Consider the following 18,291-nt stretch of genomic DNA (forward strand, 5'->3'; position numbering starts at 1 on the left):
TTTATACCCTGTAATCATATTATAACAACCTCATAATAACCTCTACTGTTCCTATTCTTCATTACCCTCATAACCTAACAATGCCACAAGTGCGCTGCCACTCCATCTTACATCCTAAATGTGAGTTTGTGTATGGCTATATTGCCTTATAGGATATTTGACTGAACACTCTGTTTTTCTGTGTTGGGGTCCGTCACTGTTTGCTGCTGCAGCGACGGAGTTTCTCTGTGGGCATCATTAAAAATTCATTTGATCTGAGAAAAGAGGCTACAACCTTCGCTGTGCAGCATCCACAGCTTTTCACTTTAAGTGCATAAGGAATCTGCCTGTCTGCAGAGTGTGGGCAAAGTGTTCATGTAAGATACACAAGTAAACACAAGTCTATACTGTATTCACAAGGGTGGAATGTGGTGGAATGCAGAGCTGTGTGTGTGTGTGTGTGTGTGTGTGTGTGTGTGTGTGTGTGTGTCTTTCCTGCTATTGTCAGACAGAGATTGATACCGCCTCTTTTTACTGACAGATGATTGTCGAAGCTTCCTGAACTAATTATAAAAAGCAACATCAGTAACTCACACACCCTGTCGGCCCGCCCGCCAAGCTCGCACTGGACACAACTCGCAACCTATGAATGCTCACGTCAAATAGATAAAATAGAAAACTGATTTATATCGTCTATTAAACAGAGGAAGCGGAGATTAGACAGAGCGGAGAGGGAAGAGGCCAAAAGTCCAGACGGTGAATATCAGTCTGAACTCGCCTCCTCCTATTGTCTGAGCGTCGTGGAAGTCAGATCATGTCATGTTGGATTTACACATAGAGTATACACAGACATAAAAGGTGCACGTGTTCTATATAAATCATCTCTGTAAAAAATAAACCCATAGTCCATTCAGACTCAGCAGTTGTGTGTGTGTGTGTGTATGTATATGTGTGTGCGCCTGATGAAAGAGTGTTTATGGACCGGCCGTGTCCAGCACAGGAAGTGGCAGCAATCCACTTCCTGTTCGGATGGAAATCTCATCTGTGGGGCGAGAGCTGCCCAGGGTGTTACCCGTGACAAACACACGCAAAATGCTCACAAGCTGGAGCACAAATATATGGAAGAACACACACACACACACACACACACACACACACACACACACACACACACACACACACACACACACACACACACACACACACACACACACACACACACACACACACACACACACACACACACACACACACACAAACTGCAGACCACCACCCAGTCTATTTCAGTTTGTCATGTATTGTCACCTGAGCCTACAGTAAATACAAACTCTTTGTTCCCATTCCAGCTCTACTTAGGGGGCTTTTCTTGTGTGTGTGTGTGTGTGTGTGTGTGTGTGTGTGTGTGTGTGTGTGTGTGTGTGTGTGTCTGAGTGAGCCCTCTTTCCAAACACCAGTAACAACAGTCCTATTAATAAATGTTATTCTAACTCTGTGGTATCAAGTGAAGGCCCCCTGAGTTTAAGGATGCCAAAGTAAAGACCACAACACTACTCTCTTCTCTCTGCCTGTTTCAGGATTAATACGAATTTCTGTCTCGTCCAAATCTACAATTCCATTTAGCATCGAATCCTTGGTCACATTTTATCCATAAACTTCACTGTTGAGATTAGAGGAGACATCATGTATCAAAATCACTTATGTACAAGTAAACATGGCATGGAACACGCTTGCTTTGTAAAACTGTGTCCAGGCACAATCAGAAGTATAATAGGTCAAAAAATAAAACCGCACAGTTATTCTGTAAAATCAGGGTTTTTTTCATGAATTATTATTTGACAAATCAAGGAAAATGTTGAGGAAAGTTAAAGAAAGAAAGAAAAATAAATCCTTATGTGAATCTGCACCAGAATTTAAGGAGTTCTTTCTCAACTGATAACGCACCCTGATATCAAGTTTCAGGGAAATCGACTCAGTGGCTTTTGTTTAATCCTGCTACTATCAAACAAACGCTGATGAAAACATGACCTCCTTGGCAGAGGTAATCAACCAATGATTACGTACCTGTGTATAAGTACGACTCTTTCATTTCAATTACAAAACAAAACTGGTAAACCACCGTTATTATCAATCCTGCAACAACCTCTTCAAAATACGTCTGTAATGTGGATATAGTGTCAAAATCAGACAGTGTGCGCTCCAGAGTCACGTAGTGTGTAATTTCCCATCAGCGTTGTGTTAACCTGCTCAGTCCCTGCAAGCAGAGCAGCTGTTTTCTCCGTACTGTCAGATGCTATCTTACATCTTAAGTGGCCCTAAAAGCACATAAAAAACAAGTCTGTTCGGTTTTCACACCAACACATTGTAGCAGAATACAAACAGGACATAAATAAACAGCTACGCCACATGGACAAGATGTTCAAACACGGGCATTAGCATACAATAAACAAATAAATTAAAGAAATTAAACCCTCCCGCTCCTCGTTTATGTGTGGCTGCGGCAAACAAACGGATTTCACTGGTAAATAAAGTCGCAGCACTCTCGCTGCCTCTCCTGAGATTTAACCTTAACCTTGTGTTGCATAACAGCGGCAAACTTGACAGATAAAACACGGGCTGTTAGCGCCCGCACCCTCCTCCCCTGGTGTTCGACTAGACAGCAGTATCCAAACACAGGGACTCCTCCTCACTACTGACTTTACAAGGACTAATTACCGGCTGGCACCCGGTGCAGACAGATGGTGGAGCGGGAGAGGGAGAGATGGAGACGGAACCCACAGGGAGGGAACGAAAAGATATATATTGTTGCTCGGGTGTATGTGTGTGTGTGTTTGTGTAGCCCGCATAAGCTAATTTGCGTCAATAATTATCTACCATCCTCCCTGAAGCAGACAAAAGAATTGCCTTGCAAAACTTATGTCTGATGCCAGTTTTGTTTCTCCGCTGCGAGTCACAACATTTTCATATCAGTACATTCCCACTTTGTGTTTTTTTGCCTCATTGTCATCAGGCACAAGTGCTTGGAGACAAATAACAGAGGAGCAGGTTCACAGCTGTCAACAAGTCGTCCGACCTAAATAGCTATTTTATACTACTAATACTTTTTTGTCATTGCCTTCTAAAATAACCGAGAAGAGACATATTTTCCTCGGGAGTTGGTGGAGACCAAAACTGAGCTGAAAGCAGAGTGGTCACTGGATTTACATTCATCAGGTGGATAGAAACACTCACAGTTGTGCTGTGTCTACATAGCAAACAAACACATCGTTATGCTAGTTGGCTCATAGACTGTATGCACGATGCCTTTCCACTTCCTCTCACTATCCAGAAATGAAGCCAAAATATCCCAGATACAAACGCTGCCATCTTGTAGAATCTGCGCAGTAGCGATCGGAGGATAAAGCTGCGTTATCAAGGTCCTGCTGATGTTTCACCGATCTCAAATGGGTTTCACCCTGTTTTTATAGCATCGAATAACTAATCAAAACCAAACTTATCTGCATAATTATCACTTGAACAAACATCGGTGTGATAAGAAGTACCTGATATGACAGAAACCATCTTATTAAAAATATTTGAAGCGTACGTTGACATTTTTTTTTGGTCCCACATGGAGGAGATAGGGTTTATGTTCTATACTGCTGCCTGTCACCAGGGGGCGATCCAGACACTTTGGCCTCACTCATGGTTTGGCTAGCAGTCCATTTTAAAAGCAAGAAATCACTGTCGGTAGAAAAAAAAGCAGGTGAACCTGATGCTTGTTTCTTCCAATTTATAAGTTAATTTCCCATCCTTGGAGCTCTACTTCTTCCAAGTTGCCATCATGTTTTACGATGCGTGCTGTGTGCACGGCACGTGTCCACGCATCCCCCAGTTTGTAGAGTGAACAATGACACATCCCCAGTCTACTTAGAATCAAGGGCAAGTGGAAGACATAAACTGGCCTTCCAAATATTTTTTATTATTTCTATTATTTATCATTTTAAATTATCCCCTGTAGACCTTTTCTGACTAAAAGGACATTTTGACAAGTCCCATTAGGGAAAGGACAAGTGTAAATACTCAAATTATTTCAGATTTTTATTTAGTTGATTCACTTTCATGGTCGGAACTTGGATCGCAGAGACACATGAATCCCTCCACCCCTGCCCCCTCGACTTTTTATTCAAGCCCTCTTTTTCAAGCCTCCTCTGCTTCTTCCGACCTGCCTCCCCCTACCCCGCCCCTCAAGTTATTCCTCCTCCCCCTGCACCCCCCCATCGCTGTCCCCTTCGCACCTCTCTCGTTAGCTGGGAATAAATCTCCAGAAGTAACCCAGTAATTTAACCAATTAGCATCTCAGATATGCGGGTGGCACCTAAATTGCGACAGTGCAGAATAGTGATGCATGTAGCCCCGGCTGGTGAATTTACAGCCTCTCGTTACATATTCAACCGGCATAAATCAAGCGCTCCCCACTGACACACGGCCTTATGGGTAGGCATAGGCCGAGGTGGAGGGAACAGTCTCAGGGACGCGAGTTAGTTAATCATGTGGAAATAAGAAGCATAACCTAGATTCACACACACACACACACACACACACACGCACACACGCGCACACGCACACGCACACGCCACACGCACGCACACACGCACGCACACACGCACGCACACACGCACGCACACACGCACGCACACACGCACACACGCACACACGCACGCGCATGCACACACACATACACACACACACCAATATGGGGAAATACATAAACACATACATGCAGTTGATTAATGCCTGAATACAAACTCACGTGTGCACCTCTAATAAACATGGAAGCTCACTCACACTCTTTCAAATACACACTCCTGAGCACACATGCATGAAACTGTGCAGACACACACACACACACACAGAGACACTGACACACTTGCTTGCTTAAACAACACATTATATAAACGAACCTAAACAAAATATTGGAATCAAAGTCAAAAACAATGCAACTCCAAATCTAACCACAGATGTTTTGTTTTAGGTCCCACCCCCACCATCCCTCTCTTCCTCTAACTACCCTAAACACACACACATAGATAAAAAACACTCTCCTGCCTAAATGAGTGTTTCCGTGTGTTGATGGGCAAGACAAAGAGCACAAGCAGCCCAACTCCAGCGTGTGTGCGTGTGTGTGTGTGTGTGTGTGTGTGTGTGTGTGTGTGTGTGTGTGTGTGTGTGTGTGTGTGTGTGTGTGTGTGTGTGTGTGTGTGTGTGTGTGAACGTTCTCAGCGCATGTTTTCGGCAGCAGCGTGGGGCGTCTGGTCGCCAAAGCAGCGGTGGCGACAGCGAGTGAGTGATAACTGTAGTAAAAGTGCAGTAAACAGTCTGAGTGATGGCGGCTGTCGGTGGGGCCAATTGAGCATGTGACATCAGCCGTGACACATCAGCGGAGAAGCACAACGGTAATGACAGCATCGTCACGCAGCACACTCAGGCTATCTGTTACTGCTTAACAGCCGACACACACACACGCACACACACACACACAAAATGAACATACAGTCATTGATGGGGATAAATCTTCAGCCGCAGTTAGAACCTGCAATTGTTTGAAAATCACTCGTAAGTCATGAGAGAAATTGTTTCTTTGTGTGTGTGTGTGTGTGTGTGTGTGTGTGTGTGTGTGTGTGTGTGTGTGTGTGTGTGTGTGTGTGTGTGTGTGTGTGTGTGTGTTGGGGGGAGGATGCTGATAACTCAAAGCAGAGGAATCCTAGGTGGGACGGTTTGGTTGTAGTTAGGAAGGTGAAAGGTCATGAGCTCAGTTCCCTGGAGGAAGACAACAAACACTCCTGCTCCCAAAGGGAAGAGATCCTGAGCATCATTAAAGCACACACACACACACACACTTAGACACACACTAATACTCACACTCCATACATCACAAATCATTATAACATGTAGTCTTATAATGAGGTGGTCACCTTCTAAACCTGCTAAAAACTAATCCCCTGATGTCTTTCTCTCATGCTCACCTACCAGCCTCCCCTGAGACCCACTGACTGTGAGGGACTTATAATTAGACATGGGGACACAGACACAGGAGACACAGGCTCACACAACACATCTAAATGGTCCACACTTCATGCAAAGTCCAGGGCACAGCATCCCAATCCCAAGGACAGTGTTGAAACGTAAGGCCATGAGAATGTTGATCCATAGTGGACTGTAGATTCACGCCTTAACAACAACATAGAGAAGTATTTAGTAGTAAAGATTTAGGCTACATCCATACAACTAGTGTTTTCAAACCATATCACTCACATATGGCTCCATATCACTTTTAATCATGTCCATACTAACATGCCTGGAAATGCATATCACATGACCTCTTAAGTACACTGCGCATGCGTGTGTCCTACGCGTCTGTCCTACGCGTGTGTCCTACGCATGCAAGCAGTTGTCTGCAACACTGTCATCCCTGTTGCAGCCTTGCTAATGTTGGTTGTGTTCTTATTGAAGGGGGTCATGTGATAGGAGCCTGACTAATCAGCAAATGCAACTTTGAGACTGAAAAGACCCAATCAGCCAGCGTTTGCGAGTGTCTACGTCATCGTTTGAAAACATCTCTGTTTCTGCCCGTTCAGACTAAAAAGAAGTCCTGGAGTTTTCAAACTAAAACGGGGCCAGCAGCGTTTTCACAATTCTCCATTCCAGTGACTCTAAAACTCTGAACCAGTGTGGACGCCAGGCCCTTCCCCAGCAGAGTTGATGCTTGATGTTTTCAAATGAAGATGTAATAACTTCAAAACACATAGATAGCATAAAGTTGTAAGATGAAAACTGGCAGCAACATGGGGGTGTTTTCAACTGATAATAAGCATGTCACAGGAATATCAACATCTCTCTCTCTCCATATAAGTCTTCCTCAGAATAACAGCTTCTTCACATCGTCGGACATAATCTAATTGTTATGTGCATGTTGAAATCACAGAGCGGCTCAAAACGTTGCTTCTGGGCCGGATTTCTTTATCTGTCTGTCTTCTTCTCTCTTTCAGCACAAGCAACAAACACACCGAGTTGCCGCCACCTTTTGGCTCTCGGGGCAGCTCCTCATAAAAGCGTGAATTATAAATACTCCAAGAACGGCCGGTTATATTTATGCCGAAGCCTCAGGTCAGAGGGAAGTAATGCAGATTCACAGAAACTGCTTTTCATTTTAAATAAACACCCAGATGATAGCGGCGGGTTTGACACTTGCGCTGGCTAACACCTACGCAGCGTGACCCGAGTTCAAGTGTTTCTGCCGCTCTCCCTCTGCTCGGAGAGAAAGATGCGCGAGGGGGAGAGAGCGGAAGGAAGAGGGAGAGAGCAGCATTTAACCTCGGAGGGTCAGACCAAAAAATTCCGTTGAAATTCTCTGTGATCAATAAGTCCGAGAGATGCGCGCACCCACACAGTGCCGTCGCGGAGCACGCATAAACACAAATGCACATTCCTAATGGGCGCACACTCGCTCAAAAACCTTAACACTTCAGCAGTGAACACACACACGCTGCAGAAGAGGTGGCCTCAGCTGTGCTCTCCTCTCCTGCGCGGCTCTAACTGACGGCTAATCGATTAGTGCTTGCTGACCTCTGACCCCGCTAGCTTCCTGTCTGACAGATTACACCTCCGCAGTTCCATAGGACTGCATTTGCCTCTCTCTTTCTCTCTCCCTCTCCCTCTCTCCGTGTTTGTTTGTGTGTGTGGTTTGGCTTTTCACTTTCTCCCTCGACAACAAAACACAAAGAAACGTCTCAAAGAAAGGATGGTCCATTTCGTAACCACCACACATATGAGCGTGTATGTTGTCATACTGCACATTTTTAATTGCGTGTATGGGGAGGTGGGATGTTTTTGTCAATGCTGGTGCAACACTCTGTTTGTTGTTGTTTGGGCGTGTGCTGTGTGTTGCCTTGGCGACACAGACGGTGCGCAGATCAGGCAGCTCTGTCTGGGAGGGTTGATGCATTTGTGTGTGTGTGACCCAGGTATTACTCATATTGTGGGGACCTTAATCTGTTTACACAGTAACATGATGGGGATTTATGGGGACAAAAAGCAAGTCCCTGTGACATGTATCGTTGAATGTTACGGTGAAGAATAGGGTTCAGTTGGTAAGGAGAAGTTATGGTTAAGGTTAGATTAAGTCTCCAGGAAATGAATGTAAGTCAATGCAATGTCCTCGGAAATCATGGAGACTGTGTGTGTGTGTGTGTGTCTGTGTGTGTGTATGTGTGTGTGTTAGGAGGTAGATAACAATGCCCCTCTCGGCAGGACACTGGTGCTCTCTTCCTGGTCTGCTCTGCACAGGAAACACCGCCCCAACACACACACATGTACATGCGCACGAGCGCGCACACACACACACACAGATATTTATACCTGTGTGGGTTACAATGACGGCACCAGCTCACCCTGCACAGCCCTAACAAAAGGAAACAAGACCTCATTGTGGTCCATAGTGTCCCCCACCACACACACACAACAGGAGAGTGTAGTGCTTGCAGACTCAGCCGTCCGTTAGATCAGACAAGGTTAGCATTTTTATTCCGACATGGCTATTAATAATGTAATGATGCATGGCCGGCACATTTACACTCTCCTCTCCTCTCTCCTCCCCTCTCCTCCCCTCTCCAAATTCCTTTTTACAGTTGTACAAACTCTCATACAGTAGGTAAACACACTCCTGCTTGGTCTCCCAAAACACCTCAACCACCAGTTCACTTTGTGGTAAGGGGAAAATTCCCACTCCCATCAGTGTGTCTGTTAATGTGCGTCTGTGTGTGTGTGTGTGTGTGTGTGTGTATGTAGTCTGCAGGGAGTTTCCAGATAAACTAAATTTGTTTGCTTTTTAATGACAGAGCTTAAGATATTCACACACACATAAGCACACACCACCACTAACCACCTATCATGAATGAGCCGCTCTGTGCTTTTCCTCTTAATACCGCGTGTGTGTGTGTGTATGTGTGTGTGAGATAGCGAGAGAGAGAGACTAATGACTGTCCAGTAATGGGTGTATAGTAAGAGAGATCTCTGTATGCAGGTACCCAGAGGCCTCCAACCGCAGTCTCATCGTCCACTGGGAGGTTATCCACATACCACACAAATGCACACACAAATGCACACACACACACACACAAACACACACGTCGGCTAGTCTTTTGTTAGACAGCCAATGAAGAAGTGATCCGGTTCAACAGTAGGTTACATAATCACTGTGAGTTGATCAATCAGTCAAGTCAGTCAGTGCGTTAATTATTCAGTCAGCTAATGAGTCGGTTAGCTAAATGGAAATGACTGATATAGATTCAGCACAAAGTCATGTCTCCTGTTCCACGGTGCTGACATGCAGGCTTCATTTTTCCCTCCTAACTGTAATACTTTAAAGGATTTCTCTTAGACCGTGTCAGGTCTACAAATCCCTGGAGTGCTGCACCGTAGCCTGGTTCCAGACCTCGGAATCGCTGCCCACATCTCCTCGTATTGCAGCAGTTCAAACAGGTCTGATGTTGTGCCAATAGAAGTTATACTGGTTGGAAAAATGATGACGTCAGTCAGAGAATTGTGGGCAGTTATTAGATTTCCAGAGCCACCAAATGGTGACAAGCCTGGATGAGACTGATGCAGGTTATACAAGCTGTAGTAAGTCAACTTACACAAGTACAGACTCTTTAATCGACATGACTGTAAATAAACTACTCTGAGCACTGGTCACAGAAGCTTCTGTGTTTACAGTGTGTAGGAATATGGGAGATCTATTTGCGGGATTATTCATAATTATGTTTTCATTAGTGTATAATCACCTGGTTGTGTTTTCATTACCTTAGAGTGAGTCCTTTACATCGGAATTGGAGTGGGGCCATATTCCACGAAGTACGCCATATGTTGCAGCGCCATGCTTCTACAGCAGCTGACAACAGTTGCCTGAAGGCCATGATAGGCTCTTTTTAATCTCTTTTCCACTGGGCGAAAAAAACACTAACATCTAGCTTTTGTCTGCAATGGATACAATCGGCATTTACTCCTGGGTCAAATGACTCTTCAGAAGAAACAGGTTTTCACCCGCTCCGATCAGCAGTGATGGAAACATGACACCTGGGTGAAAGCGCTGATTTATTCTTTATTTTGACTTGTCATTGACATTAATGCTGCACCTTCTCTGGCGCGACAGCATGACGTGTATTGAACGTCCAGGTGTTGAAATGTAAATAGCCATGTATGTTTGTGTACTTTTTTACTTTTTTACATCCTATTCCTAAGATGTAAAAAATGTCCTACAACGTTTTTCATACCATGCAAGCTGCAACACTGGCAAGATATCAAGGTGAGAGAGCTTCTCAGTTCAGACCCAGCACAAGCTCCTCTACTGACATGGGAAAGGAATCAATCGTCTTTTTAAGATATTACACTTTTGAAGAGGAATGGGTGAGTTTGTTGCAATCTGCAACTTCACCAATAGATGTCACTAAACCCTACACAGTGAACCTTTAAGCTGCCACGGAGGTCAGTCCAGAATGTATTTTCAGGAAAATGTAATTTCAGAGAATTTCCATTTAGTAAGACATTTCTTACAAATAAAAGGTTCATTAAATTGTTTATTATTTAGGGCATTGAAATGAATGTAAAATGAAGCAATGGATTCCACTAGTAAGGTTTTCTTAATAGTCCCTCTAATTCTTAAAATAAAATGTAATTACGAGCACAGTCAAGTGTCCTCCTGAATGTTTTCTACAATGAGCATAAATCCACTGAACTACTCTCACACAGCATAAAAGTAATTGTACTTTCTGGCAACATGCTGCCTCTTAGAGTAAACGAGGCATCGTATCGGCTTCAACAGGAGCAGATGGGAAAATGTATGTGTGTGTGTGTGTGTGTGTGTGTGTGTGTGTGTGTGTGTGTGTGTGTGTGTGTGTGTGTGTGTGTGTGTGTGTGTGTGTGTGTGTGTGTGTGTGTGGCCATCATGTCTGAGTTTGTAGCTTTTAGGGTAACGTGATCCCTGCCTAAGGTGTGTGTGTGTGTGTGTGTGTGTGTGTGTGTGTGTGTGTGTGTGTGTTGGGGAGGGGTGTATAGTGGGACACAGGAGCAGGAAGGGAGGGTGAGGGAGGTGAAAGAGGAGGAAAGGGGGATGATAGAAAGAGGAAAAGGAGGGGGGTTGACAGCCACATATTACACATCTGTGTGGACCCTCTCCAGTCATAGCCCATGGCTGTTCAGTTATATTCACCAAACCCATTGCTATAACACACAGGAGGACAGGGGAGGATGAAAAATGTATGCTATCCTCAGCCCTCCATCTCCGTTTATGAACATCAATAACAAACACACACAAAAACAGATAGATAGATAAATGTAGATATTAATAAAAGATAGATAAATAAAGCAGAGGGAAAAGAAGGGAACCAGGGAAGATGGAAAGAGAACCACTTCCCTGGTATTGACCACACAAGCTCCAGCCCTGACCCTGAACGAGTCAAGAACAGTTCATTGAGACAGTTAGTCGACAAAAAAGAGTGTGTGTGTGTGTGTGTGTGTGTGTGTGTGTGTGTGTGTGTGTGAGTGTGTGTGAGTGTGTGCATGCTCGAATGCCTGCCTGTGTGTATGTCCATTAAATCGGGCAGTTAAACTAAATCAGCGAGTAATGTGAATGCCGAGATTCTAAATGTTAGGACAGGTGCCGGCCGAGATACTAAATGAGAGAAATGAATAAAACATACTCCTCTCACTCTCTCTCTCTCTCTCCCCCCTTTCTCTCCCCCTCTCTCACCCACTCATACACAGAGCGCACACACACACACACACACACACACACACACACACAAGCACAAACAGTGAGAGAAGTGAAAGCTGACATTAAGTCGATGATATGAATAATTCTCAATGGTCCTGATCTCCAAGCAACAGCTGACCTTTAACACAGGAAGTGATTGTGCAATGTGAGAGGTTTGCACATTTAATAACACCCTCAACCCCCCCCAAAAAAAATGACTGAGCTGAAACGGACCAATTATAATTGGTCCACTTTGGATCTAATTATCCAAAGAGAAAAGTAAAAATTGGAACAAACACCTCGCAGCCAGTGACCCAAATGTTCGGTAGCTCTGTGTCACAGGTGAGGAAGCAAACAAGGAAGTCAAGGTCTCTTCTCATCCAACAGCACATTGACTCACAGTCCTCACATAGTCTGGACCAACCCAAGAACGGCAGAAACTCTCCGACCTCCCCCAAGGCCCAACAGTCCCATTCAATTCAAACAGGCCTTACAGCTAAATATAGCCTATCACGTTATCTCAGCTAGACAATGGTGGTAGTTGTAGGTTTGTAGCACAATTTGTGACCATTCACCAATTCATGGTCTGTTTGTAGTCATCTTATCAGAAACATCAATAAATGACACTGAAACTTAAAATGTTTCCTTTGTCGTACATCCTCATCAAGCTCTTTGGATAACTTATAGAATATTGAAAACATTTATAATGTGCCGTGGAAAAGTATTTTAATGTGGTCATGCCGATATATAGAAAATGTGAGTTTGAAAGGATGACGAGCTGAAGAAAAGGAGGGCAGAGAAGGAAATGAGAGCCGAGGACGGGTCAAGAAAGGAGGCGGCATAATATCTTACTGTCTATTTTAGATGTGTGTGTGTGTGTGTGTGTGTTAGACAGTGACAGTTGAGCGAACAGTGACATACCAGGTTGGCAGAGATATTTTGGTAACTAGGACAAAAGAGAGCAAGAGAGAGAGCGAGAGAGCGAGAGAGAGCGAGAGAGAGAGAGAGAGAGAGAGAGAGAGAGAGAGAGAGAGAGAGAGAGAGAGAGAGAGAGAGATAGTGAAGAAGACAAAGGCAGAAAAGATGAAGAGATCGTTTAGAAGATCCCCTCGCTCCCTCTGTTGCCTTTCTTCACCTCCGCCTCCTCCCCCTCTCCCTCCTCATCCATCTGATTGACAGAGCCCCCCCTCCTCCCCCACCCTGCGCTCTTTGATTGACAGGACTCCCCAGACTGAGGCTCTTATCCCCCGAAACAAATGCTGCTCTGCTCCTCCTCACCTCCTCTCTCTCTCCTCCGTCTGCCAAGACGAGCCTCCACTCTCCCTCTCTCCTCCTCTTACTCCTCTTTTACTACCCTTTTATTCTTCCTTATCCTTATCACCTCCTCTTCCATTCCTTTCTCCATCCTTTTCTCCTTCCTCTCTTTCCCAACATCTCTTCCTCGAGCTGTGACCCCTCTTAACCCTATACATTACACTCACTCACGCACGTGCACGCACACGCACACACACACACACACACACACACACACACACACACACAGGAACCCCTTAAACCCCTCAGGCTTATGTGGGCCCCTTCAGACTTTGGGACTACACACACTGGTACCCATAACCCCCCCAACACTCACACACAATATCACACACTTTCAAAATCGCCTTCCTCAAGTCCTGACACTGATCTAAGCCCTGAGCACACACTGCCTGAGACTATAACCCCCCGAAACCACACACACACTCACACACACACACACACACACACGCATACACAGCCTGAGCCTATTAAGCCAATCGCAGAAGTCTAAACAGGCAGCGAGCTGAGCAGTGAGGTAGGTAACCCCTCAGGGCCACAGAGAGAGTAAAACGAAGTCAAAGGAAGAAAAGGAGAAAGAGACAGGAAGGGAGGGAGGGAGCGAAAGAAGCGGAGAGAGGTGGGTGAAAGAGAGGGTGAGCCAGAGAGACGCAGAAAGAGAGCGATGAGGATGGGGAAGTTGAGGTGTTAGAAGGATGAAGAAACAGAAAAAAGGCGAGATGATGAGGATGTTGAGTGACTGAGAAAAGACAGTAAGAGACACAAGGAGGAGGAACTGAATGGCTCTCACACACACACACACACACATACAGAGGAGCAGAGTGGATGTGGCTCTTTAGGAGTCAAGCAGGCGTATGATGGGATATCGTTGCATGTCGTTAACCCTATATTAACCCTGAGAGGCAGCGGGACACTCACTGCGCTACAACATGGATTAACTGGGCCACACACACACAGACACACACACACACACACACACACAAGCACGATGGGTTGCTGTCAGTCACACACATACACACACAAGGACTGATATCCTCACGGATACTATGCAATGACCTGTCAATCACATGCAAACACTCTTTTATTTCATTTATTTCATTTATTTCATTTGTTTCATTTGTGGGAACAAACTGGTGTTTGTTCCCACAAATGAAATGACATTTCGTCTATTTATGTCATTTTCTTCACTTTGTGCGTCTCCTGTTATAGACGACATGATGATGCATGGGTAGGCATACTTTTAAAAATCTGAAATGTTGATTTTTTTTTCAAGTTAAGTTCTATACGGATTGTCCCGGGGCTCTCCCTTCAGAGTCACTACACTTCTTTTCACCTCGAGCATCTAAGACAAACTTTTAAAGCTCATTTATGCTCAACTTTAGATATGTAACCAACTGAGCCCTCTGTCCGTAATTTGCGTTCCTTTCGTCCTTATTTGTCCACCTCTGCTGAAAGCTTACAGATACCAACCATGGCAGAACTAACTGAAGCGAGTTGGTTGATTGGGACATCACCGTTTACTCGTTCTTTAGAGGTACGTTAATCCAACTTCCTCCTCTGGCGACATGCTCGTTGCTGTCAGAAACGCTCGACTCTGCACTGCCCTCTAGTGAATGTATCGCTTAACAACCATGCCAACGTAAAGGACGTACTCGTATCTATATGCCACAAGTCATCCAACATAAACAATATATAGCTTTATCTTGTGTTGTGTAGCAGCCGGGGGCAAAGGAAGAATGGCTTCCACTTAGTATCCGCAAATCCTGGATGCAACTGTCCTGTTCTCCAGTGAAAATGAAAAGAGGCTGGCTTCTGCAACAGGGCGACGATCCAGAGCAGAACTCAAAATCCACCACAATGGAAACACAAGCCAGAGCTTTTCTGGAACAGCCCTCACACAGTCCCCCTGACTGGAACATCCCTGAGAGTCTGCGGGTAGATCTCCGAGCTGAAAGTGATCTGCAGGAAGTCCGGACTAGAAAGACTCGTAGCTGGCAACAGCAAGAGTTCGCAAACTGCAATTTCCCTTTTACAAGTTCACGAAATTAAAAGTAACAGTACACGTTAAAGGATTATTTTTGATGTCCGGTTGCTGCAGGGGTTGTGTGTGCTTCTTTTCACCTCAAAAATCAACAAAATATATAATTTGCGCAGGAGTGCCCAAAAATTGCGTATACGAGTGAATCTTAACCATCTTAATATGTTCCTGTTTACAAGCGCTGACACACTTACAGCTCTTGTTTTGACTTTGTCTCTCTCTCTCTCCACATGTTTGGGTTGGACAGCAGAGATCCAGATGTTAAACTGAGAGGCTGTGAACCACTGCGGAGTGGGGGAAATGGAGGGGGTTACAGGAAGTATCCCACGGTATCCACGGTAACCTTGACATTCCATCCTGACCAAGTTCCCTGACATCTCCCACAATTCACTCCGCTCCTCTCTTGTAGCGATGAAACACACTAACACACAGACATGCTCGTGCACACGCACACACTGACTGACCTTATGCGTTTCAGCAACGAGGAAATGCTGCAACTCTCTTACTTTGTCTTTTAACTTCCTGTCCACACTGGAAGTGGGCATGTGTCTCGTTGTACAGATCGATAACAGACCTGCTCGTGACTGTGTGTGACCAAATATCTGATCAACAACGTGAATAGGAGGAAAATGACAGTCTCACTTACATCAGCCTCGACCCACATGGACGCAATATTACGATTAGTTGTCCTGCACAGCTCTGAGATCAGCAACAAAACTGGGTGAGCTGCATACAACTACCACACATATTAAGCTTATCTATCTATTGTCTAATATATCATTTGTTCTTCTATTTATGGCCCAACCCGATTCACAGCCAACCAACCATACACTCACACACACACACACTCACAAGATAAAGATATAGACAGTCACACACCTTCCAGGCAAATATATAATGGCATGTAAGCTGAGATGTCTGAGATAGCTAACAACAACAGAAAAATGTGGCGGTGGTGTAAAGATACTATAATGTCTCACACTTGAAGCCTCTTGGACACGCACGCACACACACACACACACACACACACACGAAAACTGATATTTATGCTCTTTTAAATGGTGCCATCAAAGCTCACTTTGAGACACACATGTTTATCCACTTCATACAATTTCTTCAAAAATAAGTGGGGGAGGTGAGATAGAGGAGGAGAGGAGGAGAGGAGGAGAGGAGAGGAGGAGGAGAGGAGGAGGAGAGGATAGTTCAAAATGTTCTTATCATTATCCATGACATAGATAAAATGTGTTTCAGATAAGAAAATATGTTTGAGTTACAAATGAGGTCGAAATGTTAAAATATATTTCAACACATGCACAATGACACATAGAACTCCTCTGATATTTGATTTGATTTGAATGGATAAATACAAACATCAATTTATGTATGTTTGACCTTAGAGGAAAGTAATACAGTGTTCTGCTTCCAAAAAAACACTTTGCTTTGGTTTTTTGGCAGTTTAACAACAAAACATAACTTTCACACCGTCAACAGTCTCAGCTGTCAAAGCTGCAGTAGATCTCTGCTTCGGGGTCACAACCTTGCTCCTCCAAACTGCAGAGAATTGGGGACTGAGAAAAAAGACTCGAAACTTAAGCTGCTTTCAGACATGCACTGAACTCTGCAGTTCTGTGGACTTTCTCTGACTGGCCTCCTAGTATAGAAATCGATGTGCGAACACAGCAGGGGATCCCCCGCTGGATTCACCTCGAGCGAGCGGGGGGGGGGGGGTTGATGCAATTCTTATAAGCATTGTGCATGTGTTAAAGACAAACTCTGCGTAAACCCTGTAGCAGATTCTCCGGATTTTTACCCCGAGGTCGTGTCTGAAAACGGCTTATGATGACAATGTAATTTGAGATTGTTAATGGCATTTGTAAAAGGTCAGAAAACTATTCTGACACTAACCTGTGATCATTGATATGACTGTTTCAAACAGAAAATCATGAGCTGATAAGGTATATGGTGTTTAGTTAGTGCTGGAGGGTGACAGGAATGTGTCTTTATCAAAAAAATGGCCTGAATATTGTCATAAAAATCATAATTTCATACCCCACACTTGCACAAAAACTTGTACATAAATTCAGTATTTTGTATTTAAATCAGGTTTGACCTTCTGTCATTTGTTGGAGGATGAGAATCACTCATAGTTTCACCTCTCCCCTCGTGAATTACTCACTATCAGAAACACACACGTGCGCACAGAAGAACCCGCTCACAGAGGGTTAAAACAACTGCCGAGAACAAATCAGATTAAAATGAGGTTGGATCTCATTTCAGTTTCTCTCTGTCACTTTTTTTTTTCTTTGTTCGTGACCCATTTTTCTGTGCTGCTGCTGCAGGAGAGAGGCAGAAAAAATAAGAGAGGAGGGGGAGTGAGGGAGGGATAACTTCAGTCCTTCATCTCACAAGACAGACAGGCAGGAAGAAAGAAAGAGACAGACAGACAGACAGGAGTGGCAGTGAAAACGGCAGACAACTCCTGCTCGTAAACACCTTTGTATTTTGCCTTACGTGGTGGAAACGCACACTTATCTGAGCGCTGTTTGTTCTGGAGGTGTCCAAAAGTGCACGTGTCTGTGCACAAGCCTGACAGACACGAGGTAGTGAGGGAGAAGCTCATGTGTAGTCGTGTCCCCTTTGCACAGGTCAGTGTTGACATTACTGCACTGCACATGTGCAGGTAAATAAAACGTGTGTGTGCGCGTTAGTGCGTGTGCGTGTGCGTGCGCGTGCGTGTGCGTGTGCGTGTGCGTGGACCTTTAATTCCCACTTAGTCTAAATGTTTCACTCTGTCTTCCTTCAGACACCGTTGATTTTATCTGAAGAGCATCTCATTTCAGGAGTGACAGCCGCCATTCAAACACAGCCCCCCTCCAGTGTGTGCGAGGGTGTGCGAGTGTGTGTGTGTGTGTGTGTGTGTGTGTGTGTGTGTGTGTGTGTGTGTGTGTGTGTGTGTGTGTGTGTGTGTGTGTGTGTGTGTGTGTGTGTGTGTGTGTGTGTGTGAGAGAGTGAGTGTGTGTGAGTGAGTGTGTGTGCGTGTAGAGAAGAGAGCGAGAGAGACAGACGGTACCTGTCGATGATAACGGGGTCTGAGGGTGTCTCATTACGGTTTCCACAGCTCTTCTTGTCACAGCACCGACTGAAAGAAGAAAAGAGAAAAAGACGTCAGGGCAGAGGA

At 44.7% G+C, this 18,291-nt stretch overlaps 1 protein-coding gene across 4 annotated transcripts in view; it reads right to left on the bottom strand.

Moving 5' to 3' along the window:
• LOC118121902 (transcription factor COE1-A) overlaps nucleotides 1-18,291 on the bottom strand; it is an 85,560-nt gene that overhangs the window by 51,725 nt on the left and 15,544 nt on the right. For all 4 annotated transcript variants that reach the window (XM_035178147.2, XM_035178145.2, XM_035178146.2 and 1 more), the window contains exon 6: nucleotides 18,184-18,252. In XM_035178147.2, the coding sequence (XP_035034038.1) occupies nucleotides 18,184-18,252 (69 nt within the window). The remainder of the gene's footprint in view (nucleotides 1-18,183; nucleotides 18,253-18,291) is intronic.

This window comes from Hippoglossus stenolepis, chromosome 15 (assembly GCF_022539355.2).
Source record: "Hippoglossus stenolepis isolate QCI-W04-F060 chromosome 15, HSTE1.2, whole genome shotgun sequence".
Lineage (NCBI taxonomy): Eukaryota > Metazoa > Chordata > Actinopteri > Pleuronectiformes > Pleuronectidae > Hippoglossus > Hippoglossus stenolepis.